The following is a 26,772-nucleotide window of genomic DNA, read 5'->3' as shown; positions in this document are numbered from 1 at the left end:
CGTGTCCGGCATCTGGGCACCGGCCCCACGTGATGTGGAGGGGAGTGCGCCTCAGGCAGGGGCCCTGCAAGAGTGACAGCGCCAGGGAGCAGCGCCTGGGGGCTTCTTGTCCAGGAAGACCCCGTGGGCGCCCCTTCTTGGGGAGATCTAAGCAGACCCCAGCCTCAGGCAGCCTGGGATGAAGTTCAGCAGCCCCATGAGGAAGGAATAAAGGAACAGAAATGCCACGGCCCCCCCGCTCCCCGCTGAGGGGCTGCCCCAGCGCTGGAGATGGGGGGCACAGGGACACAGGACCTTTTCCAGCCTGTTCCTCTAAAAACTTAAACAACGGGTGGTGCTACAGAAACACAGGGGAATTAGGGGGATCAATCAGCTCCCACACACACAGACCACAACCCCCAAAACTGCAACCGAGAAAACAGGCAAGAGAAAAATTCTGTCGACATTTCCAATGAACTGCGATTTGACCCAGGCAAGCCTCAGTCCTCGGTGACCTTGACATCAAGGCAGTGGCCGCCTGCAGGGCGAGTGTGGACGGCCCAGGCAGGCTTGAAGCCGGCTGTCTGTGGCCCCGTCTGGGTGTGCGCAGGAAGAAACGCTCTGGGGCAGGGCGGGGACGCTGAAGACGCAGCTGACCCCTGGGAGCTGACCCTCTGCAAGCGCAGACATTCTGATTTTGGGGACAGAATGTCACTGACGAGAATTTCTACTTTTCATCTGGGGTCATGGATGGTACTGAACGTGAAGATGAAGAAAGATAAAGATTCTTTTTTAAGCTACCCTGTGAGCACCTCCCCTCCCGCTAACGGCTGGTGAGAACCCCATCCAAGCCCTGCACAGAGGCCGGCGGCCCGAGCGCAGGTTGGGGCGGCGAAGTCAGGGACGTCCCAGGCCCCTTCGGGTTCCTGTCTGGAAAAGCTCACTTTGCAGGCGCCCTCCTGCCCTAGGGCATCTCCTATCAAAGGTCAGGGGTGGATCCCTTCCTCCGCCCCTCTGAGGCGTGTGGGACTCTCACAGCCCAGGAGTCAGGGTTATGACTTATCCTCTGAAGCTCGACCGTCAGGGAGCGAGGGGCCCCGGCTCCCAGCATGCGTGGGAAGGAGACGCCGCTGGCTCCGCGTGCTGGCGCTGACCTGCCCCGGGGCCTTGCCCCTTGCCGCCCCACTCTCCCGGTAAGCCCCAGCCGCCTCCGGGCACATCTGGAGTAGAGCAGAGCTCCTTCCCCCGCGGGCCAGCCCCCAGCTGTCCGTCTGTCTGTCCGCGGCTGTGAGTAACACACTGGGGCACTGTAGCTGGTGTCTGCTGCGTCTTTGACACAGAGCTCCTCACTTGATGAAGCAGGCCAGGGAGGCCGGGGGCCGAGGACGCCTGCGCAGGCTTCTCCCTCCACCAGGGTGGCCTTCCTGCGGCCTCTCAATCACTGTGACCACGGGGCTCCCCCTCATGCGTCCAGCGCTTGCTGGCAGACACGGGCACTCGCGGGAGGGTCAGGACCTGGCCCCATCGGGCCCCGCCCAGTCTGGAGAGACCAGACGGGGGAGGGGAGGCCGAGAGGACCCTCCGAGGAGGTGTGGGAAGTTGGTTGTTGGGGAGAACATTGCTGAGGGTGGGGGTCAGGCGGGCTCCCCGACATCCCCCGCCCACTCTGGCGCGGCGGACCCATTGGAGACAACGGTGGTCTGGGGCTGAGCAGCAGACACCGCCCGCCACCTATCCACAAAGGAAGCCCATGCGTCTCTGTCCAGTGTCCCCTCTTCCCAGAAACAAGGACCCGTGTCCTCTGTGGGCCATCGCTCAGGCCCTGGACTGTGAGCCGGGGTCCCGACTGCAGAGCGGTTACCTTGATGGCCTCCGCTGCGCACGGCCGCTCCTGGGCACTGCGTCTAGCCATGTCCAAGAGGAGGGTCTTGAGCCTGCGTGGCAGGGCCAGCTTGTGGTCTCGGGGAACACTGAACTTGGCTGCCGTCCACAGGACCGCAGCCACACAGTACACGGAGGCCTGAGGGGAGGAAAAAGCCCAGCCGTAATCAGCAGCGCCTCCCCCACCAGGCTCCCCCAAGGGAACCCGGGGCGCTGCAGGATGGGGGCTCCTGTCTGCACCCCTGCTTTGCGCCTCTTTGGAGCCTGGAGGCCACGCCGGACCCCGAGTCAGCTCCCCCGGGGGCCTGGCCTGGGATCCTGCGTGCTTACCAAGTGCTCCCAGGTCTTCACCCTCAAGGTCAACAGCCAAGACCTGAGGCCTCAGTGGGGCCCGCCCACCTTCCACTGTCTTCAGGCAGGTGGAGGCTGCGACTCGGGGTTCAGAGGCCAGGAAACCCCCAAACCAGTGGTGGGCTGCTGAATGGTAGACACCAGGCTCTCTGAGCAAGAGTACCTGCCTCGGGGCAACTGGGTGGCTCCGTCGGTTACGCGTTGGGATTCTCTCTCTCTCTCAAAAATAAACAAACAGGGCGCCTGGGGGCTCAGTCAGGTGAGTGTCTGACTTCGGCTCAGGTCATGGTCTCACGGTTCGTGGGTTCGAGCCCCGCGTCGGGCTCTGTGCTGACAGCTCGGAGCCTGGAGCTGCTTCAGATTCTGTGCCTCCCTCTCTCTCTGACCCTCCCCTGCTCATGCTCTGTCTCTCAAAAAATAAAATAAAATGTTTAAAAATAAATAAATAAACATTAAAAAAATACTTGCATCTACACATATCAGTTTACTCTAAACATTCCTGATGCGAAGTAGCACAAAGTTTAAAAAAGAAGGAAAGCTATAATACTCTTTCTAGTCAGCTGCAGAGAGCAGAGCCAAGGGCTGTCATGACACACGCACTGATGTTCCAGCGTTTGGGCCCGGAGTCACCCTGACAGACAGGTGGCCCGACACGCGTGCTGGCTTACGTTTTCATCTAACTTGGCGGGCGAGACGAGGGCGACCCGCGGAAGAACTGGTGTGAGCTTCGCTGCTGGAAGCTGTCGGCTCTCCGGCCACCAGGCAGCAGCTTTGGGGGGCCCAGGGGCACTGCGGATGCAGCGAACCTCTGAGTTTAGTTGCATCATTAACATTTCCTCCGTCCCCTCAGCAAGTCTACACAGCTGACCGGACCTCGCATGCTGATCTTCCCAGTGTGGATGCCCCCACGTGGCCAACTTCAAGCTGCTAACGCAGTGCCAGTGCGCGGGGGCGGGGGGCAGCGCCAGCGGCGCCCCCCGGGAGCACTCCCACCGCCGGGAGCACGGACCACTGTGCACGGCAGCCGCGTGCCAATGAAATTATCAGCTGTAGATACTTATGAACGTTTTAAAAAAGTTAAAACCTTTTATTGTGAGATAATTAGAGATTCACATACAGTTGTAAGAAACAGTCCAGAGAGACCCCGTGTACCCGGGACCAGTTCCCCGCGAGCCACAGGACGACGTCCCAGCCAGGATGTTGGCATCGACCCGATGAGGATGCAGAGCGCTTCCTGCATGAGGTCTGCCCTGTTGCCCTGGGCCACGTGTACTTAATCCCCGGCAACTACTAAACGGTTCTCTGTTTCTATAATTGTGCCATTTCACAGAAATGGGATTTGGGATTTTTTCTCTCAGCGTAGGTATATGGAGACCCTCCAGACACTTTATCAACACCCTGTTCCTCTTACTACCTTACTGCCGGGGAGCATTCCACAGTGTGGACGGACCACGGCGCGTTTTAGAGTTCACCCCCGACGGACATTTGGGTCGTTTCCAGTTTGGGGCTATTCTGAGTCCAGCTGTGTGTGGCCGTTCGTGTGCGGGATTCTGTGTGGACGTTTCATTTCTCCAGGATCAATGCCTGGAAGCGCGGTTTCCGGGCTGCAGCGTAGTTGAAGAATCTGCAGGCCTGGCTCCCAAAGGGCTGTGCCCGTCTGTGTGCCCGCCAGCGTCGCGCAGAAGCTCCTGTGCTCCCCTTCCTGGCCGGCAGGCGTGTGGGCAGAGCTTGGGGCTGTGGCCATTCCAGCCGGCGCCCAGTGGCAGCTCCCTATTTCGCAATCCCAGGTGCCACACGAGGTTGAACATCTTCCACAGGCTCCTTGGCCGCATGTGGTCTGCTTCCGGGAGGGTCTGCTCAGACCTTGGGCCCACTTTTTCACTGGGTGGTTTGCTTTTTTATTGTTGAGTTTTAAGAGCTCTTTGTATGTGTTTTGCAAATATTTTCTACCGATCTCTGGAATGTTTTTTCACTCTCAATAGTATCTTGAGGAGCAGAAGTTTGAAATTTTAATGAACATCACCTTTCTCTTTCGTGGATCGTGGTGTGGTGTTGTGCCCAGAAGGTGTTGCCAGATTTCTCTGGCATCTTCTAGGGGTTTCATAGCTTTGCATTTTACATTTAGATCTGTGATCTGTTTTGAGTTAAAGTTCGTGAAAGGTACGAGGTCTCTGTCTCTAGGTTCTTTTTTTCTCTTTTTTGCATGTGGACGTCCAGTTGTCCCAGCGCCATTTGTTGAAGAGACTGTCCTTTCTCCACTGAATTGCCTTTGCTCCTTTGTTAAAGGAGCAACTTGTTGCAAAGTTGACTATATTTGTGTGCGGCCATTTCTGAGCCCTCTATTCTGATCTATTTATTTGTCTGTTCTTTTGCCAACACCACCCTGGCTCAACATTATTGCTTTACAGTCAGTTTTAAAATTGGGTAGTGTCAACTCTCTGACTTTCCTCTTCTCCTTCAATATTTGTTGGCTATTCTGCGTTTTTTGTCTTTTTATTCATATTTTAAAATCAGATTGTTGATATCCATGAATAACTTGCTAGAATTTTGATTGAAATTACATTTAATTTATAGATCAAATTGGGAAGAACTGATATCTTAACAATACTGAATATTCCTATCCATGAAGATGGGATGTCTCTCTATTTATACTTTTCTTTCCATTAGGGTTTTATAGTTTCCCTTATAGATCTTATACATGTTTTGTTAGATTTATATATAAGTAATTGTTTTGGTATGAATGTAAATTGTATTGTGCTTATAATTCCAAATTCTAATTGTGCACTGCTGGTAAACAGTAAAGCAATTACTTTTGCATAATAACCTTCTATCCCAAAATCTTGCTATAATTGCTTTGTAGGGACACCTGGGTGGCTCAGTTGGTTAAGTGTCCAACTCTTCATTTTGGCTTCAGTCATGATCTCATGGTTTGTGGGTTCAAGTCCTGCATTTGTCAGTGGGAGCTTGTTTGGGATTCTCCCCCTGCCTTTCTCTCTCAATATAAATAAATAAGTAAACTTAAAAAATTGCTTATTAGTTCCAGGAGATTTTTGTTGATTCTTTGGGATTTTCTAAATAGACAATCACGTCACTTGTGAATAAAAACAGTTTTATTTCTTCCTTCTCAATCTGTACACATTTTCTTTTCTTGTCTTATTCCATTAGCTAGGACTTTCAGTACGATGTTGAATAGGAGTGATGACATTCTTGAGTTTTCCTAGGTCTTAGGGAGAAACATCTAGTTTTCTCACCAATAGTGAGCTGTAGATTTTAGTAGGTGTTCTTCATCAGGTTGAGAAAATGGCCCTCCATTCCTCGCTTGCTGAGAGTTTACATCCTGAATGTGTAGTGAATTTTATCAATAGCTTAGCATCTATTGACACAAATGCAAGTTTTCTTCTTTAGCCCATTGATGCGATGTACTGAATTAATTCATTTTCCATTGTTGAGTCAGCCTTCCACGCATGAAATGAATCCCACTTGGTCAGTTTTTAACTGTGATGAAGTTCAATTTGCCCACTTTTCCTTTTGTGGAAAAATGTAAGGATACTGCTTCTGGTGTCAAGTTTAAGAGCTCTCTGCCTGGCCCTCCATCTCCGAAATTTTCTCGGATTTCTTTCATCAGCGTTTGTAGTGTTCAGCATGCAAGTCTTGTGCGTGCTTGGTTAGATTACATGTATTTCAATTTTTGAGTGATTGTACATTTACATTGTTTGTATCTTAATTATATATATGTACACATATATATGTATACATATATACACAGGTATATATGTATATATATATATATATGTATACATATATACACACACACACACACATATATATATTTTGGCTAGGACAATAGAAAAGATGATTTATTGTACACATATTACATTCAGCCACAACTGAGTACAGAATTAGTCCTGAAAGTCACAGGTCCAGGGCTGTTTTGGTATGAGCAAGGTGGGTCTCTCAAAGGTGGTTGTTGTGACCAGATGGCAATGGATGTTTCTAGATCCGTTTGTTTCTGAAACAAGTTCTAGAAAGTAGGTGTGCAGTCCAATAATTGTACCAGTGTCCGCGGCCCCTAGCTTTCCTTGTTTCTCCTCCTGTGGCTTCCATGGGTGCACAAGCTAGTGGTTTACTTGAACTTCTGCCTCATCTTTCTTCTTTTACACTTCAACCTGTGCATTCACTCCTTCCTCCACTTGGTTCATAGCCTGGAGGCTTCCAAGATGGTGCTAATGCTGAGAGCATGCACTGTATTTTTAATTTTGGTGTCTGCATGTTCATTGCTAACATATGGAAATACAGTTTATTTTTGAATGTTTATCTTATATCAGAACTCACTTATTAATTGTAGGATTTTTTTGGTAGATTCCATGAAGTCCCTTGGAATTTTCTACATAGACAATTAGGTCTTCTGCAAACTGCATTATTTCTTCTTGGTCTTTATGTTTCCTACTTGCTTTTTTTCTCCTTTCTTTCTTTTTTCTTTTTTTGCATTATTGTAGTGGCTAGAACTTCCAGAAGTATGTTGAGTAGGAGCAGTGAGAGTGGACATCCTTGGTTTGTTCCCAGTTGTGGGGAAAGCATTTAGTCTTTCCCCGATGAGTATGATGTTAGCTATAGGTTGTGTGTGTGTGTGTGTGTGTGTGTGTGTGTGTGTAGATGCTTTTTATTAAGCTGAGAAAGATTCTTCTATTTGTATTTTTCTGAGTTTTAAAAAAAAATTATGAATGGGTGTTGAATTTTGCCAAATGGTTTTTCTGCATCAATTAATGTGATTATAGGATTTTTCTTTTTTGAGCTGGTTCATATGTTGGACTGATTGATTTTCAAATACTAAACCAGACTTGTATCCCTAGAATATCCCCTACTTTGTCATGGTGCATGGTTTTTATATATTGCTGAATTCTAGCTGCATATTTTGTGAAGGGTTTTTACCTTTATGTTCATGAAGGATGTTGCTGTGTGTGTGAATAGATGCTTCTATCATCTACCTATCATCTACCTATCTGTATACATTGACAGTATATTTATTAGTTTAATTAAATATACTGGGAAGTGTTCTCTCTTGTTTTTTGGAAAAGACTGTTTAGAAATGCTAGTAATTTTTCTTTAAACATTGAGTAGAACTCTCCAGTGAAACTGCTGGGCCCAGCGATTTATCTTTTGAGAATTTTAAGAGTACAAATTCTATTTCCTCAATAGTTAAGGGCTATTCAAAGAGCTATGTCATATTGAATGCATTGTGGTAGTTTATGATTTCTGAAGAATTGGTCCATTTCATCTAAGTTGTCAAATTTATGTGTGTAGAGTTGTCTGTGGTATTCCATTATTCTTTCCACGACTGAAGGGTTTGTTGGAATATCCCTGTGTCATTCCTGATATTCGTAATCGTGTCTCTCTAATTTTTCTTCGTCAGTTTTGCTGGAAGTCTTCACATTTTGTTGATCTTTACCAAGAACCAGCTCTTCACTGTTTTCTCTATTGTTATTCCATTTTCATTGATTTCTGCTCTCATCTTCACAAATTCTTTCCCCTGCTCTGAGTCTATGTTGCTCTTCTTCTAGGTTCTTGAGGTGGGAGCTTAGTTTACTGACTTGAGCTTTTACCTCTTTTCTCACATATGCACTTAGTGCTATGAATATCCCTCTTAGCCCTGCTTTGGCTGTGCCCCACAGGGTCAGTGTTGGCATCTGTTGATTGTCTTTTTTCGTTAGATTTGAGATCTCCCTGGTTCTTGATGTGACAAGTGGCTTTGGTTGAAACCTGGACATTTTCATGTTGTGAGCTTCTAGATCTTATTTACCTTGTCTTACCTGGCTTTCTCTGACAGCACTATCAGGAAGAGGGGACACCATCTTGTTATTGCCAGGTGGGGGCACAGTTCAGGTTCTGTTTTTGGCCCCAAATGACATCTGAGAAAGGGGTTCCTCTTCACTGCTGGAGGGCCTGGGTCCCCGTTGGACCTCTGGTGTCACACCCCGGCTGGGAGGGGTCGGAGGGCATCCTTCCTGCCCCTCACCTGTCTCCACTCCTGGCACAGGGTAGGGGTGGCCTTGCTGCCGCTGGGTGACAGTGGGAGTCTCAGTTCTCTGGAAAGCCTCTTGTGTCAACACTTGGTCTCCAGGGGCATTTGCTACTGCTGGGGGGGGGGATGGTGCAGTGGTGGGGGTCCAGGTTCCCCACATGCCTGGTCCCTACCAGCCTAAGGGGCAGGGGTCCTTGTAATAGTCTGGTGGGGGTGCTCAGCCTCCTCTGGCACCCCTGGGTGGGCCCGCCACTTGCCATGTCCTCTGGCTCAAGAGTGTGGCATCTATGACTCCACACACGAGGCAGAGAGAAGGAGCAGGGCCCTCACCGCTGTGCCCTCCTCAGCCTGAGGTGCCGGCCAGGCTGCCTTCTGCTCTCCGCCTTGCATGCTTCTCATGCTTGTTTTAGGGGCATGGCGTTTCTAGCTGTACTTAGTCGGGGTAGTAGGGAGGTGGAGTTCTAGCTTGGTTTTGAATATAAGTTATTTAATTTTAAGTTTGCACAATTTAATTTTAATTTTATTTTATTATTATTTTATAAAGTAAGCTCCATGCCCAGCGTGGGTCTTGAACGCTCCATCCCAAGATCAAGAGTCGCATGCTCCACCGACTGAGCCAGCCAGGTGCCCCGTAAGTTTGTACAATTTAATTTTTAATAATGCCTCTGTTTAACAAGTGCTGTGTAAATATTCCTGAAAGTGTAGCCCTGGGCTCTCTGGAGCCAATGTCTACTGCCTAGAGCGGTCCATGCAGAAGCCCCACCCCAGCCACCCCAGGAAGGCACCTGCCAGGTGGGTGCGGCCCAGGCCAGGGTTTGGGAGGTGACTCCTGCACTGGGGGAGGCTCCCTGACACCCTCTGAGTCCCAGTGCGGGGCCCATGCTTCACCCGCCAACCCCAGGCTCTCTGGGCAGAAGGGGGGACCACCAAGGGTATGGGGCAGGAGGCTGCAGAAAGGGACAGGAAGGCCCCAGTTACCTTCTCAGTCACCAGCTCTCGCTCTGCAACCTCAGGAGCCAGAAAAAACATGTCGCAAGTGCCTAAGAGAGAAAGGCCCAAGTTCTGAGTTTTCCTTCCAGCCTTGGGGGTCTGTGGTGGGGCACAGCTCCTGAGGGTGACCCCGTGTACGCACCATTGGCAGGGGGTGGGCCGAAGAGAACGGCCCCGTCCTCGGCCACCAGCACGGAGTCCAGGCACAGGTAGGCTGCAAGAGAAGGTGGGGGTCAGGGAGGCCAGACTCGCTGCGGGGACCCTGCTCTCCCGGAAAACCCTCAGCCGTGTGCTCTGGGTGGGGCACACTCAGGGTGCTCCCCCTCCTAGCACAGGGGAGCACAGCACAGGGGCCAGGGGCTGGACGCTGGCTTCTCCTTCTCAGAGGCCCTGGGCGGACCGCCAGGTGGACAGGGCAGGGGGAGGGCCCTCTCTGCCTCGAGGCTGCTCCGGGCACATAAGCTGGGAACTGGAAGCAGCCGAAGGAAGAGGAGGGGGCATGGCGGGGGGTGGGGTGGGGACATGGCCCAGCACCCAGTGCTGCCCCACTGACGGGCCCCCGATGAGGCTGCACTCCAGAGGCCTGTGGGCCACAGGACGGCATGGCAGACTTTCTCCTAGGCGGCCTTCCCCGGACGTGCTGACATCAAGGGCTGTTCGCCTGCCATGGTGTCCGGGAAGGCTGAGCTTTAGGCGGCTGTGAACCAGGGTAATGTCTAAACTCCCCTCCTCCCCCCGGCCAATGCTGCTTCCTTGGGGACATGTCACCTCGTTGAGGGGACGTGGGCCATCCACACAGCTCCCACTTCACTTTATAGCAGGTGGGCTCCCTCCTACTGCCCTGGGCCCCTTTCGTCCTGAGACCAGAGCAGACACATCCCGGACACCCCTGGCTCACGGCAGGGACACAGCAGGCTGGCCCCAGGCCGTCTACACGGCCCATGTGCGCCTGATGGAGGCCACCTGCTGCTGTGGGTCTTTGGAGGGCGGGCTGAACACAGAACACAGGGACAGGGCGTCACCTGGGTGCTCGTGGTGGGCGCGCAGAGCACTGAGACACGCGTGAGACAGAGCCCAGAGCTCGTACTCCTTGAAGGGCCGGCCCAGCTGCCAAAGGAGGTCTTGCAGGGAGACGCCCTGGGGGAGAAGTCACATCTTAGAGAGGGTGGGTGCGTGGGGTCAGCTCGGCCCCGCCCCTCGGGAAGGCGACAGGGCGGGGCCCACCTCAGATCAGGGTGGGGTGTGCCTCCCACACAGTGGAGTCCTGCCCAAGTGGACACGGGGGGAAGGGTGTGAAGGACCAGAACCCAGTGCGCCTGGCGGGGGCGTCAGGTGCAGCCGTGTGGACAACGGTGTGGCAGCTCCTCAAGATGAAACACAGAATCCGCGCAGGAACAGGCGACCCCACGTCCGCGCGGGACCCCCCACGAAGTGAAAGCGGGGTCTCAGACAGACACCTGCACCCCTGTGTTCACACAGCAGCCCAGAGGTGGGGGGACCCGAGTGTCCACCGTGGACGAGCAGAGAAACACAGTGGTCCGTCCAGAAGACGCACCGTCCCGCGCCTCGCGGGAGGGAACCCCCCAACCCCCCACCCCCCACCCCCCACCGCGGACGAGCCCCGAGGGCACGATGCCCAGTGACAGAAGCCAGACACCAAAGGACAGGCCCGGTGTGACCCCACCCTCGAGAGGTCCCCGGAGCCGTCACCGTCACAGACACAGAGAGCAGACAGTGGGCGCCAGGGCGGGGGAGGGGATGGGGACCTGGTGTCTGATGGGGGGACGGGAGAGTCCTGGGGACGGAGGGCGGGGGTGGCTGCCCGCGGGTGATCTGCCGGATGCCGCTGAACTGTGTGCACAATGGGTGGGACGGCAAATTTTACGTGACGTGTGCTTAGCTCTATCCCCGCTGTCCCTGCCACGCACGCAAGTCCTAGAGCCCGAACACACTCAGCTGGAAGGCAGTTTGCCACCTTGAGCCCCGGGAACAGCTAGGACCACAGCCCCACACTAGGGACACGGAAGTGCACGCTCTAGGGAAGGTTCCAGAGACCGTGTTTCCACCCCTGCCGCTCTCCAAGTGGGGTGCAGCGCCTTGCTCCTTCTAGCTCGCTGCCGCTTTTCTGGGTGCCTGGTCGGTGGCCTGTGTTCAGGGGAGTGGTGCCCCCAAGCCTCTGCTCTATGTGGGGGCGGAAGCAGCCAGCTCTGAGCCCAAGACACGCTCCGCAGCAGAGACCTGGGTGCTCTGATGCCTGGGGTGGGGGAGGTCTGTGTGGGCCCTGCTCCCACGGGGCCTCTGGGGCAGGGAAACCTAGCGGTCAAGACAAGAGCTGGGCTCCCAGTCAGCCCTGCCCCTCAGTGGCTGTCCATCCGCCAAGAGGGCGCGTGGCCACTCTGTGCCTCAGTTTACCCATCTGGAAGGTGGGTCGTTGTGAGGCTGTTGGGCATGGGAAGGTGAGCCGAATCCAGGGCTGGGGTGTGTGACCGGGAGCTCTCCTTGCACAAGCCGGTGTGGAGGCCGGGTGGACGCAGGAGGCCAGTGGAGGCTGCGTGAGGGACACAAGCATGTGCACATCCAGCACGTGTCAGGGCACTCGGGTCTTCAGGACACACATTTGTTTTTCACGTAAATTACCCTCGGGTCCTTACCAGGATATGAATAAAAATATAAATCACAGACCGTCGGCCCTTTGTCCTTTGGGTCAACAGAGCGTGGTGGGAAACGGCCTTTGGTGCCCGGGTGCTGGCCCAGCGCTGCCCTGGAGCACACTGGCCCCGCAGTGGCCTTGCCCGAGGACCTCACGGGGCCAGAGCACTGGGGAGGAACCTGCTGAGCCCAGGTGTCAGCGCACAGAAGGACCTGACAGGGTCGTCTGTCCGTCTCAGCGGGTGGGGTACGGCACCAGGCCTGGGAGACCCCAAGTGCCCTGGGACCCCGTCCTGGCACCAAGCTGGGCCGGTGAGCAACGCCAGCTGTTAGCGCCTGACTTGGAAGACACGCGGCAGAGGGAGCGCCAGGGCCAGGAATGGAGCCCCGGGGGCGGTGGGGGTGGCGTCTGCCAGGCCTGGTGCTGCTCGGTCTTCTCCTGGGGAGGGGCTCGCGCACACATTGTTCGGGTCAAGCGGACGTGGTATGATATGCACAATGGAAAACTACTCGGCCACCAGAAAGAATGAAATCTCGCCATTCGCGACGGTGTGGATGAGCTAGGGCACGACGGCCGGCGCAGAAGCCCGTCAGGGAGAGACAAACACCCTGATTTCACTCGTGTGAAATTTAGGGAACAAAACAGAGGAACATAGGGGAGGTGGGGGGGAGGGAGAAGAGAATGAAACAAACCACAAGAGATTCCAAAACACAGAGAACAAACTGAAGGCTGATGGAGGAGGTGGGTGGGGGAGGGGCTAGACGGTGGCGGCATCGAGGAGGGCGCTCAGCAGGCCATCACTGGGTGTTGTGCTAAGTGATGTGTCACTGGGTTCTACGTCTGACGCCCATACTGCATTGTATGTTAACCAACTAGGATTTAAATAATGAAGAAAAGGAACATTACCTGCCCGCCCCCAGCAGGGGTGAGGCCTTGGGTGAATGCATGGGGTGCTGCATGCCAGCTGAGGCCAGGTGAGGCCTGGGCGTGCAGGGTGCTCTGTGGGACCCCCCCCGCCCCCGCTCCGGAGGCCACAGGGGAGGCTCTGGCTTGGGGCTGTAGTCACAGCCTCCTTCACAACCCAGGCAGCTTGCTTACAACTCGTACATTAGAACAGGGGTGAGGGCTGAGACTCCCTTCCTTGTGGCAAGGGACCAGCAGTGGGCGGGCGCGCGTGGGCGGGGCCCCTGCTGGCTGCGCGGGCAGCGACGGCTGTCACCCACCTGCTCTGCGGCGGTGCTAGCTGGCTCGCCAGCTCCGTTCAGAGTCCCCTCCTCAGGCCTCCAAGTCCCAGGCTCTCGGCCTGCATCTCCGGGGTCCTTGGGGCGGGGCGGGGGGCTTTCCTCTGTGGGGCTCCAGCCCGGCGCCCCGGACGCCCCGTCCCCACCTCGGCTGGCGCCTCCGGGTCCTCCGCGCCGGATCTCGGGCTCCTGCTCCGGCCGCAGCTTGGCCTCGGGCTGTGTCCTGTGGCTGGAAAGGCCGTTCTTCCCCCCCAGAAAGGCCTTCCTGGGATCTGGAGGGAAGAGCGCGGGTGTGGGCAGCTGGTCTGTCGCGGGGCCCAGCGTCAGGCAGAGGGCGCTGGCCTCGGGGCCGTCGGGCAGGAGCCTGGAGAACGCCTCCACGTTCCTCAGGCGGCTCCTCTCCAGGTCACCCAGGGGGCGCTGGGCGTCCAGGACGAGGCTGGCCAGCCGCTCTCCGTTTCTCATGGGGGGCGACAGTAGCGGCTTGGAGGGCAGGGCAGCCGGCTGCTCCGGGGTGCCGCGGGCTTCGTGGGCGGGGTGCGGGGCCAGGCCCTCCGTGTCTGCGGCGCGGCCCCCGGGCTGCTTTCTGGGCCCTGCGCTTCCTGCAGCCGGCCTCCCGCTGCACGAGCTCTCGCTGACATCTGGGCAAACGCAAGGGGATTGCTGGGGGCACGCAGCCGGGTCAGGGCTCAGGCTGGCCACCCCAGGGGCCCTGCAGGTCACCAGGGGGCTGGGGACCCCTCTCCTGCCCTCTCGGTTCCCCACTCCTCCCCTCAGTCTCACCACAACCATCGTCATCGACCTCCTTGATCACAAAACCGGCTGATTCTAATTACTGAGGCTCGAAAGGGTCCTGGACCTCCTCCCCAGGCTCCCCGAGCCCCCTAGGGTTTTCCCAGGGCCATCCACGCATCTTGTCCAGAGCCTCCGCTGGCAGTAAAACACGCGAGTGATGCGCCTCAAATCTGGCCGCAGCCCCGCCCCGTCCTGGTGCACCACCTCCCGCACACGGGTCTGCGTCTCCGCGAACCGCCCTGGAGACACACGGCCCCTCCTTGCAGCCCGCAGCCCGTCCGTCCTGTGGCGACGGCCCTCTGTCGCACTGCCGGGGCCAACCCTCGGGCTTGCGGTCCCTGGTGTGGCGGCCCGAGGGCCCCGATTCCACCAGAGGTTCTGCGCTGGCCTCCCCAAGGGCCCTCCAGGCCTCTGCGCCGCAGGCACGGTGCAGGGCGGACGCTGGCATTTGTCGGGAAGGCCACCTGAGACCCCGCCACAGTCCCCCGTGAGCCGAGAAAAATCCCAGATGCTTCCGCAGCAGCTTCTAAAGCAGAGAAGTAAGGGGCCTCCCAGACACTGCGTGGTGCTGGCAAATGGCAACGAAGAGTGGGGTGTCCGGGGCCCACGACTGGCCTGCTCACGGACTCGGACAGAGCGAGAGGCCTAATACTGGTCACTTCTCAGCAAGACCCGGGTTGTCACCCCCTGCTTCACGGGGGCCTGCACAGCGTGCACAAGGTGACTGAGACAGAGGATGAGTGTGTGCGTGTCGATCTGTGTGCACGTTTGCACAATGGGTTTGTATGTGTTGGAGAGTGCTGTCTTTGTGCACAAGTGTGCATGCTTGTGCGGGAGTCAACATGTGCAGAAATAAGCATGAGTTTGCACTTTCATGCATGTTTACGTGATTGTGAGCAAGGGGGTGTGAATATGTGTGCTTGTGGGGCACACGTGATCTGTTTGCATAAGTGTGCATACAGGTGTTTACACAGTGTGTGAGTAGAGTGGTGTGAACATGTGCGTGTCTGATCTGTGCACATTCACAGGCACATATGGGTATGTGCACGCATGAGTATACGTGTGCATGACCATCTGTGTGTGTGTGTGTACGCCTGGGGATGTGCACGTGCATATGTGCCTGGGAGGGGGTGTGTGTGCGTGTATATGCGTGGGAGCGCGCACACGCGTGTGTATATGCCCAGGAGCGCGTGAGCACGTGCTTACCTTGAAATGTTCCGAACGACTCGATAGACAGCACCCTCCTCCCCACGGCCGAGAGGCTCCGGCACAGACGGCAGGAAGACGTGAAGCGCGTCTTCTCCTCACACAGCGCGATGATGCTCTGCAGACACGCGTGTGAGCACCTCAGATGGGGCAGCTCACCCCGGAGGAAGCCCTGTGGCCCACAGCCCACGCTCCCTCCACGTCTATTTTCTGGCATAAAAAAGCCACGTATCCTGGGATTACAGGAAACCGGGAGATTCTGGTTCGCCCACGAGAATCATAAGGCAGCCCCCTTCACAATGACAACGGATGATAAGACATCACCAAATCCCCGGTGGAGCCCCGTGGGGCGGAGGAGAGAGGTATGGGGACAGGAGGGCCCTGTGTGGGCTCGCTGGGGCATCAGGGCTGCGGCGAGGGTCTCGGGCCCCCGCCTGCGGGTGACGTGGGGGGAGGGGATGGCAAGAGTTTTACCTCGAGGGCTGGCCGGTCCTGAGGGTCCTCCGCCTGCATCTGGCTCAGCAGCGTCTCCAGGTCTTGGCTCAGCCTGGGCTGGGGCTCTGGCTCCGCCACCGCCACATACTCGAGGGCCGCCTTCAGCGTGGCCCCCAGAGAGTAGATGTGAGCCTGTGGCACCAGAGAGCCTGTCGGTGTCGTGGAGCGCGTCTTGTCCCCACGCGGCCTCTGCTCCACTGGCCAGGGGCACGTGTTTCCAAGGCAGCCCTCCCCTGCCCCCTCCGCGGGGCCCCAGGAGCGTGTGTGTGGGGTGTGTGCTGGCCTCCCGGGCTCCCGGCTCACCCCAGCCCCCGCCCAGGGCACGCAGCCGCTAGGGTCCCACCCGTGAAGGCTGCCATGTCTGCGAAGGGCAGAGTCTTCTATTTTAAACCTGCATTTCTCTAATTGTGAATGAGATTGAGCATCTGTTCATCGCTATGCATGGTTTTAACTTTTCCTCTTTCTGCCCACTCGTGGACTCCATACTCCACCACGTCCGGGCTCATGCTCGGCTCACGCTTGGCTCACTGAGGATCTGACTGCTGGTCTATGTGCCACACATATTTTCTCTCCACTTGTCACTTAGCTTTCGACATGGTTCATGTGTCTTTTGACATTCAAAACTTCCTTTTGTTTTAAGTTTTTAAAAATTTTTATTTAAGTAATCTCTATACCTAATGTGGGGCTTGAATTCACCACCCCAGGAGCGAGAGTCGCAGGGTCCTCCAGCTGAGCCGACCCTGCGCCCCTTGACATTCAAAAATTCTAATGTTTAACTTGTGAAATCAGACACTTCTTCTTCAGTTGCTTCTTAGGAGGAGCTTCCCTAACCCAAGATGATAAAAAATAGCTTTCTTTTGTTTCCTCCAATAGTTTTGTAATTTTCCCGCATCCAGCTCTAATCCATTCGGAGCCTGTCGGCGTGCTGGCACGCTGCAGGGGTCTGGCTTGTTTCCTCCTGGGAGAGAGCACGCCCCTGGCACCATTTAACGAAGACGCCACCCTGTGCTGCGGGGCCACTGCCGGTCCCGCTGGCGGCCCTGGGACCCTGGCACCCGCTGGCCTCTCCTCTGACCCTGGTGCCTGTGTCTGTCCTCTGTCCAGACGGTGCTATTTTAATTACAGAAGCTTCAGAGTGTATCTTCATATCCTGAGGATAAGTTGTCCTTCTTTCTTTTTTTTTCTCAAAAAGTTTGATTATTTTCACGTTTGTCAGGTTTTAAAAAACGGATGTAAGTTCCCCTGTTCCCATTCAGAAAACAAACCAAAAATGGTTGGGATTTTATTGTAATTGCACCGACACTGCAGAATTCTTACAAAATAAAATGCTTAGGATGTCACCAAGATGGCCAACAAGATGTCCCCAGAGCCTGTCCCTTAACAGCAATTCAACCTCCATCCACGGCCAAGAGCAGCTCTGTGGGGTTGTGGGAGCCAGTGCCTCATGCCAAGGGGAGCTGGCGGGAGTGGCGCCCACCCGTGTGTCAGGAAATAGGCAGACAGACCTCGGTCCTCGGTGTGGACCCTAGTGCTGGACTAACCGGGGAAGAAAAGAGAGCACTCAGATTAATAGGATCCGAAGGGAAAGAGGAGACATTGCAAGTAACACCACAGAAACGCAGAGGATCTTGAGACTAGTACGAGCCACTGCACACCAGCAATCAGATAAACTCGGGAAAAAGGATACATTCCTAGAAACATACAACAGACCAAGGCTGAACTGTGAAGAAATTGAAAATCTGAACAGAACTTTACTAGAAAGGAGACTGAATCAGTAATCAAAGAAATAAAAACCCAGGACCAGATGGTTTCCCTAATGAATTCTACCAAATATTTAAAGAAGAATTAATACCAATCCTTCTTAAATTCTTCCAGAAAATTAAAGAGAAGGGAATACTTGCAAACTCATTTTGTGAGGCCAGCATTACTCTGATGCAAAAGCCAGATGAGAACCAAAAGAAAACTATAGAGCAATATCCCCAATGAACCTAGATGTAAAAATTCTCAATAAAATATTAGCAAACTGAATTAAACAACAGTCATAAGGATCATGCACCACGGTCAAGTGGGATTTACCCCGGGGAGGCAAGGGTGGTTCATCATCTGCACATCAGCCAACTTGATGATGACATTGGTAGAATGAAGGTAAAAATTGTACAATCATCTCAGTAGATGCAGAAAAAGCGTTTGACAAAATTCATCATCTTTCATGATAAAAACTCTCAAGAGGCTGAATGTGGAAGAAACACTCAATCAACATAACAAAGGCCACATGTGACAAGCCTCCAGCTGACATGACACTCGTTGAGACAGTTTCCTCTAAGATCAGAACAAGACAAGTGTTCCCGCTGTCCCCTCTCCTATCCCACACAGCCCTGGAGGTCCCAGACAGCGCAACCAGGCAAGAAAAGACATAAAATACATCCAAATATATCCTGCAGAAGGGAAGAGGTAAAGCCGTGTTTATTTGCACACTATCTAATCTTACATATAGAAGAGCCCAAAGAGTCCAGAACTTTGTCAGAAGCAAGGAACAATTCTGTAAAGTCGCAGGACACAAAATCAATATGCAGAAGCCAGTTATATTTTGTACACTAACAGTGAAATATGGGAAAAATAAAGAAAACAACCCCATTCACAATAGCATCAAAAAATAATTAGGAGTAAATCTAACCAAGGAAGTGAAAGTTTAAGACTTTGGTGAAAGAAATTAAGGAAGACATAAATGGGAATATATCCCATATTCATTGTTAAATTTTTTTATTGGTATTGTTAGTAGTTTTAGAATCAGTGTTGTTAAATATTTATCCATGCCACCCAAAGTCATCTATAGATTGAATGCAATCCCTGTCAAAATTTTTATGGCATTTATCACAGAAAAAGAAAGAAATAGACCCCTAAATAGCGAAAGCAATCCTGAGAAAAAAGAATAAGCTAGAGGCATCCCATGTCCCGATTTTAAACTTTATTTCAAAGCTATCGTAGCCTAAAGAGCATGGTGCTGGGGAAAAACAGACCCATGGGACAGAGCCGAGCGTCCAGAGTCAAGTCCATCACAGTCAGGGGACCAGCGATACTCAGCGGGGAAAGGCAATCTCCTCAGCAAATGCCGGAAAACTGGAGAATCACCCGCAGAACAAAGAAATTGGGCTATCTCATACCGCTTACAAAAATTAACTCCGTGTAGATTATTTAAAAAATTTTTAAGTTTTTTAATTTGAGTTTTTGAAATTAAAATAGTAATACAACCTCACTGGAACAATCGGAACACGACTGCAGAACGATGTTTAAAAGCAAACATAACTGACCGGCTTTCCTCCAGTGCTATTCAGTGACGACAGTGTGATATGCATCCTTGTTCACACACATGAGAAAAAAAAATTAAAATAGGCAAAATCTTAGACAAAACCAGAGAATCCCAAAGTGCTTGAGACTTTTCAGCGAGATCAAAGCTGAACAGAATTACTTTCTTTGTTTTTGAATTTTTTTTTAACATTATTCATTTTTGAGAGACAGAGAGAGAGACTTGAGAGACAGAGCGCAAGCAGGGGAGGGGCAGAGGGAGAGGGAGACACAGAATGTGAAACAGGCTCAGGCTCCGAGCTGCCAGCACAGAGCCCGACGTGGGGCTTGAACCCACGAACCGCGAGATCATGACCTGAGCTGAAGTCAGACGCTTAACCAACTGAGCCACTCAGGCACCCCCAGAATTACCTTCTTTGGGTTGAATCTTAATATAGAAAGATCTAGACTGAAGGCTTTGGGGCTAGACTCAGGCAGAGGACACAAAAGAGCACATAGAGAAGCAGACCTTGAGGATTCAGTTCTAGACAATTAGCCCTGAGCAGAATCTTAGATGCTAAACAATTGGACTTCTCAATTCTGATTTTCTTAATCCATTATAATTTTCTTAACCAAGCTTCACAGAAGGAGGCATATGGTGACATGGCAATCAGTGACTGTCATGTATTCTTAGGACAGCTCTTACCACCAGAGTGTATTTAATATGATGTTTTTGTGGGCATGGTTATATTGTGCAAAAATTCCAAAATTGAGACGAGAAGAGACATGATCCTGACTTTCAGAGCACAGAAATCATGGACCAAGGTGCAGATGAACAGGTAAACAATTAGCAGAATGAAGCAAGGTGGTGTGTGTGGTGCTGTTAGGGAGGAGGGTCAGGTGCAGGTGTAGTTTTGGACAAGATGGGGCTGGGGAGGAACAGCTGCCTCGACTCCAGACTGCAGCTACCTCTGCCTCGTGCCATCATAGGGACGTGCTGGAGTGAAAACCATTTTCTCATGCAGAGGTAGACTTCAGTATGAATCCCATGGAGCATAACTCCACCATGCCCAAGCTCTCTCTTTGGGGCTTTTGACTTACAATGTGCCATCCAAATTGTAACGTCACAAATACCATTGAAGCTACAAAACGTATCTGTCTACTCCATGGGGGAATTTGAGGAAATAACCCTTCTTTCTTTCTTCTCTCTTCCTTCCCTTCCCTTCCTTTCCCTTCCTTTCCTTCCTATCTGTCTATCTATCTATCTATCTATCTATCTATCTATCTATCTATCTATCATCTATCTATCATCCATCTATCTCTCATCTCCTATCTATTTATCAACTGTTCATCTATTTATATAATCCTAAGTATGTATGAATATACAGAAATAAAGACTTAACATAAGACCCCAGGGCATAACATTCCTAGAACATAACAGGAAAAAGCTCTGAGACATTAGTCTTGGCAATGAGTTTTTGGATGTGACACCAAAACACAAGCAATGAAAGAAAAAACAAGCAAGAGGGATGACAGCAGCCAGCAAGGTCCTGAAGAGCACGGGAGACAGTCCCCGTCATGAAGACGTGACCTACAGAATGGGAGGAAATATTTGCAAACCATCTGCCTCATGGAGAATTCATCTCCAAAATATATGAGGAACTCAGACAACTCAACAGCAAGGAGGCAGAGGAACTGAATAGAGATTTTCCCAAAGAAGATATCCAGGTGGCCAACACGTACACGAAAAGACGCTCAACATCACTCACCACCGGGGAAACGCAAATCAAAACCACGCCTGCTAGGATGGCCGTTATCGAGAGGACAAGGGATGACATGTGTTGGCGAGGATGTGGAGCTGTGGGAGTGCAAGCTGGTGCAGCCAATGTGGAAAACAGCACCGAGGTTCCTCAAAAATTAAAAACAGAATTACCCTACCATCCAGCAATCCCACTTCCGGGTACATGTCCAAAGGAAATGAAATCAGGAAATCAAAGAGATGTGTGTACCCCATCTTCGCTGCAGCATTACTGACAAGAGCCAAGAAGTGGAAGCAGGAGAAATGGAGTATTATTCAGCCACGAGAAAGGACGGGCTGTGACGGCATTAGGCTGCGTGAAATAAGGCTGACAGAGGAAGACAAATGTTGGAGGCTATTACTTCTACATGGAATCTAAAAAAGCTAAAGTCACAGGAACAGAGTGGAGTGGAGGCTGCCAAGGGCTGGGGGTGGTGGAGACAGGGAGACAGTGGAGACGGGACCCAAACTCGCAGTTATAAGATGCGTCAGCTCCTGGCAGCTAATGTGCAGCCTACGGACGACAGCTAACAACACAGTGTTACATACTTCAAGGTTGCTAAGAGAGTAGGTGTTCTCACAACCAAAAAAAAAAAAAAAATGGTATTTACATGATGGAGGAGTTGACTAACCCTACTAGTAGTGGGAATCATTTTGCAAAATATAAATGTATTAAGTCATTAGTTTGTACGCAGACTTGCAGAATGTTATACGTCAGTTATTCTTCCAAAAGCTGGGGCAGTACTCAGATGTGGGGAGGGATCCTGTCTCCTCATTTTCTTGCATATTATTTTCTCACCTTCTGAAAAGTGGTTCGCTTTACGTTTCTATCCTCCTGCTATATTTACCCCGGACTTTCTATAGTTGTTGTTGCTATTACAAACGAAAACATTTTCCATTTCATCTCTAACAAGTAACTACCAACACAAAGAGAAGCTACTTATCTTTTTGGATGTATCTTGTTTTCACCTGGATTCTGAAGTCTCTTATCCTATCATTTTCCACGGAAGCCTCTTAGACTTCAGGCCCACAGACTTGCCCTCTGCAGACACGGCAACCCTGCTTCCTGTCCTCACACACTCTCAGTGCTGGCGTCCTGATGCTTGCTTGGGCCCCCATGTACACGGCTGAGCTGCACCGATGATCCCCAAATCCATCCACTCCCACCATGCCCAAAGTTGAGCCGCTGGGCCACTACCCTACCTCTCACAGAAGACACTGGAACCCCCAGCCCTGGTCCCCAAGCAGAAGGTGGCCTGCTCTCTCTTCTTACACACTGACCATGTCAGTCACACCCCAGGTCTCCTGCCTGGGTTCCACACAACCTGTGTCCAGGGCTTCCTGAAGGGGCCAAACTTAAGTCAAGGGGCTGCATGTACTCAGGGCAGATGCTTTGTTTTAGGGACCTTATTGGATTCTGATGCTTGGGGTAGAAGGAGAGGCCAACCCTATGAGCCCCTACCTGTAGGGCCCCAGCCAGGGCTGTGAGCTGTGAGTGTGCAGTGAGCTCTGCCTCCCACCCTCATCACAGCTCTGAGAATAAAACCTGGATCTGTACCTGCAAGGCCAGGGGATCTGCTTCTGCCCTCTACCACCTCATATTTCCCTCCAGGAACACTGGTACCCATCTATCCAACCACCTGTCTATAGTCATCCATCTACTCACCCACACGTCCATCCGTCCGTCCGTCCATCCCTCCCTCCCTCCACCCACCCATTCATCTGTCCATCCAACTACACATCCACCCATCCACTCATGCATCTTTCCATATCTTTTAGTTTGACAATAACTCAGCAAATAAATTTCTTATTGGTTGTTGGATGACACTGGCCATGACATGCTGGTCAGTATCAGCATCTTGGCCACTCAAGCATCTTTGCACATTTTCTTCTGTCTTGGAAGCCCTCCCAGGTCTCGATCTGGTGAACCCTACTCACCCTTAAGGCGATTCTCACTCTCACTCTCATAGAGTGGCCTCCAGGGACTTTTGACGTGGCTGGAGACCCTGTCATCTCCTTGAAAGGCCCCATTCTTGTCTCTCAGGACCTAGCCCACTGCCTACATCAAGTCCATCCCCTGTGAAGACTGTGACCCCCACGAGGCAGGAGCCCATCTGTTCTGTCCCCTGTGGGGTCTGACATACATGTCTGTGGACAAGGGACAATGGGCGGTAACAGTGGGTGGTGGGGGTTGGGGTCACCCTGGCCAGACTCCACTGGAAGTCGAATTTGCTCAGGGTGACGAGGTCCAGGAAAGACCCCCGTGGAGGTGGGGGCTTTCCTGGGGCAGGACCTTGAATGTTGGCCATGGGTCACAGTTTTAGCTTTTGGAAACTAGCCCATCTCTGGGGTGTCCTGAGCAAGGGTTGAGATGTTCAGGGGATGGTCCCAGGAGGGCCAGCTTCCATGCATCTGGGGTTTTAGGGAGCCTGAAAGGTCATCCCAGCAGTAGGTGGGGTGATGAGGTAGGGTCACAAGGAGGAATTTGGTATGAGGATTGGAGGGCTGGAGAAAACTGCTCCTTGTCTTCATCCTCTCCGTGGGGCAGATGTGGGGACAAGGCCAGGCCAGCAGGGCAGCATGAGCCGTGCTGCCTACTGGTCTGGAAGGCACGCAGTGGGCAAGGGGGCGGCTCCATCGCAACATGGCCAGCAAGCAGTCCATGTTGCTGCACCTGCGCAACAGCGCAGAGACACAGAGGTCGGGGCCGGAAGTGTCTTGGCGTCAACAGCAGTGGTGGCACCAAGAAAGTGCATTTGCCATCGTGGTCCCTGTGGGCAAAGGGCTGCCACCCCAGGATGCAGGCAGGAACAGGAGTCTGAGCAGACATGACGCATGCATGTGACACGTACATACATTCCTGGGGTCTCCGGATGTGAGAATTAGGGGGGTCTAGACAGCCCCAGAAGAGGCACCAGCATGAAGCTAATCCAAGAGTAGAACAGAGACCCTGGGATCAGAGGGCTGTTGGGGGATGCATGGGCCCATGTAAACACTGGGCCAAGCCATCAGTGCACACTGGCAGGCCCTCTCCCTGTGTCACGTAAGAAGGATTGTTTATTCTGTGGATGGAGAAACAAAGAAAATCACTTATCACTCACTGGGAATTAAGGTAACTCAGAAAATAAGACTTTTCATCATAGGAAGATTCCAGAGATGTGAAGCATTAAAGACTTGGGAGCCCCCCTTACCACTGTGGACAGACTGGGGTGTGGACCCTATTATGGACCCACCTGGCTCTGCACCCCATAGGGTGCTGCCATGCTTGTGACATGCATGTGTTTCTGTATGTGTATTACACCTCAAAAAAAAAGTCAGGAAAAACTTAACCCATTCTTATTGCCAAACAACTCCTAGGCTAAGGAAGAAATCCTAGTGGGAATAAAAGAAATACTTAGAAGTAGAAGATACGGTAGATGCTACGTGGCAGAACTTGCAGGATGCAGCTAAACCCATGTTTTGAGGGAAATTCATAGTCTTGGATATAAATGTTCATGTTAGAAAGGAAGATAGACTGAAGACAGCTGAGCAGAGTGTCCAACTTATTTTAGAGAAGGAATACTTACCAAACTCAAACAAGGAAAAGAGAATGAAAAGTTAGAGCAGAATCAGTGGAAAAAGAAAATGAAAACACATCAGGAAAGATCATGTGCTATAAAGTGGGCTTTTTGAAAAAAACTAACAAAGTAAATACCCCCAGCAAGACTGACGAGTGCAAGGGGAAAGAATTTAAATTATCCAACGTCTCACAGACAGCGCAGAGACTAACAAGGGACACTGTCTGCAACCACACGCCAACAGCTTAAAAAGGAACTAAAAAGGGATACATTTCAGAAATACCTGGTTTACCAGAGAGCTCATTAAATGGGAAATACAAAACAGATGAACCCTGTTAAAAATCGAGCAGCACTGAAAAAACTTCCCTCAAAGGAAACAGGTGGCCTGATAAGTAAGTGGGACCCGCTTTCTGGGAACAGAGATGTTTGTTACATAAACCCTCCCAGGCAGAGGAAGGGGTGCTTGCACAGCCTGGGAGGGCCCTGCCCCCAGTACTAGTCAGAAACAGCACAAAACCCCAAAGTAAGCCCTGGCAGATCAAATGCAATCGTGCATTAAGAAGGTAAGACACCTGGCCTGGTTTTTCCTAAGCAGGAAAGGATGAATTAACGTTAGAAAATAAATGTGTGAGTATGAAGAATCTCAATGACCATTTCAAAGGGTGCAGAAACATTTTCGTAAAACCTAAGGCACATTTGTGACAGGACATAGTAACTCTGGCACAGACGGCACTCACATAGCAGATGTCATCCTGGCATTTCCCCCAGCAGGGGAGAAGCCGCACTGTGAGCCCTGCATCCCCGAGGCAGGATGCGGGCCCGCCACACTGTGCCACCTGGCACCTTGCTGTGGCTCCTGTGGGCACAGAGCAGGATGGGAAGGGAGATGTGACACAAAACTTTTGCACAGGCTGGTGACCTGATCAGTTAAACAGGAAAGCTAAAGAATCTGTAAGTTATGGGAAATAAGGAAAGAATTTAGCAAGGTGGTGAACATGAGATTAAGATATTAAGTGAATTGTATTTCCAAAGAATAGAAACAAACAAGCAGAAAAATGCAATGACCAAGACGATCATCAGTTTAGAATAGAAGCAGAAAATACCCAGTTCCCGCGCATAAACTAATAAATGATATTCAGGATTCCTACGGTAAAAAGAATGTTACTGAGATCTAAATAAAGGAAGAGGTAAAAGTGTTTATGGGGAAGAATTTATATTATAATAATATATTATAATGACTGAATTCTCCCCAAAGTGATTGATAGGTTCAATAAGGAGTTTTTTAAATGTTTATTTATTTATTTTGAGAGAGAGAAAGAGAGAGAGGGAGAGAGATTCCCCAGTAGTCTCTTGTAATTGCAGAGCCCAACGTGGGGCTTGATCCCATGAACTGTGAGATCGTGACCTGAGCTGAAACCAAGAGTCGGAAACTACTGACGATGCCCCCAGGCACCCCAGGACCCAGCAGAGGACTTTATGGAACTTGATAGCTAATTTTAATACTGATGTGCCAGAATGAAGGGCTGAGCAGAGTCAGGACACTGCTCGAGAAAGGACAGGAGTGGGTGCCTGGCTGGGAAGGGCTGGGTCTGGGGCAGGGGCTGAGCTCACCCCTGCACGGAGCATGCAGCCAGGAAGCCCACCCTGGTGTCCAGAGCTGTGGCGCACAGCGGCTGCGGCCAGCATCTGGGCTGGTCGGTCCCCACAGCAGGAGGAGTGAGTATTCACGTGGAGAAGCATAAAACTGGGTCCTTGCCTCAGGCTACAGAAAAAAGTCAACTTTAAGCAGATCAAATGTGAAAAACAAAATTTTAAAACTCCTAGTAGAAGTTGTGAGCATCTCTCTGTTGGCCCTCGGGGTTGGCAAGGTTTCTTAAGGTACAGCAAGTGCTGACAAGGAGAGAAAACATGAATACATTCGACTATATTAAGACTGAGAAACTCCTGCCATCCCAGGAGGCCTCCTGGCGGCCCCTCCCGGGGCGGACGGTCCCCACGGTGACCGAGTCACGCTCTTTGCCGCCTCAGTGCCCTGCGGTCCGCGCGCGCCCTGGACCTTCCAGGGGCTACACTTGTGGTGACGTCGCGACAGGCCAGAAGCTGCCGTGGAAACCCAGCTGGCTTCCAGGGAGCCGACGTTACAGGGGCTGATGGGTGTGTGAAGCAGCCCCACGCTTCTCACTGTGTTTTAGGGGAAAACGCTGCTATTACTCATAAAAATGCATCCCATACGTTAACATGCGACAGCTGATTATTATTTTCAAGTGAATTACGAGGTAACTACTTCCCACGTCTCAGCCCTGGTCTACACCACAGTGAACACTGGTAGATGTAACCGGCACAAACAGAAGCACTCTGGCTCCTCTACGATGTTCCGGAGCGTTAAGGGCCCTGAGAACCAAAGAGGCTGAGAGCTGCCGCCGCCTTAAGGGCAGTATGAAGACACGTTCGAGACGAGACGTCACAGTCCCCACAGGATGGGGGAGACCCTGTGAAGAAAAGCAGGGTGAGGCCGGCCCTGGGGGGCC

General features: G+C 52.1%; 1 protein-coding gene across 1 annotated transcript in view; it reads right to left on the bottom strand.

The window, feature by feature from the left end:
* KNDC1 (kinase non-catalytic C-lobe domain containing 1) overlaps positions 1-26,772 on the bottom strand; it is a 67,000-nt gene that overhangs the window by 26,357 nt on the left and 13,871 nt on the right. Inside the window, exons 9-15 of the mRNA XM_039252445.1 lie at positions 15,587-15,739; positions 15,113-15,230; positions 13,094-13,752; positions 10,243-10,357; positions 9,363-9,434; positions 9,209-9,270; positions 1,841-1,999 (exon numbers count right to left, since the gene is read on the bottom strand). Of these exons, the coding sequence (XP_039108376.1) occupies positions 1,841-1,999; positions 9,209-9,270; positions 9,363-9,434; positions 10,243-10,357; positions 13,094-13,752; positions 15,113-15,230; positions 15,587-15,739 (1,338 nt within the window). The remainder of the gene's footprint in view (positions 1-1,840; positions 2,000-9,208; positions 9,271-9,362; positions 9,435-10,242; positions 10,358-13,093; positions 13,753-15,112; positions 15,231-15,586; positions 15,740-26,772) is intronic.

The sequence above is a fragment of the Hyaena hyaena genome, unplaced genomic scaffold (genome assembly GCF_003009895.1).
Source record: "Hyaena hyaena isolate Hyena2069 unplaced genomic scaffold, ASM300989v1 scaffold_409, whole genome shotgun sequence".
Taxonomy (NCBI): domain Eukaryota; kingdom Metazoa; phylum Chordata; class Mammalia; order Carnivora; family Hyaenidae; genus Hyaena; species Hyaena hyaena.
This window is presented reverse-complemented; position numbering and strand designations above follow the sequence as displayed.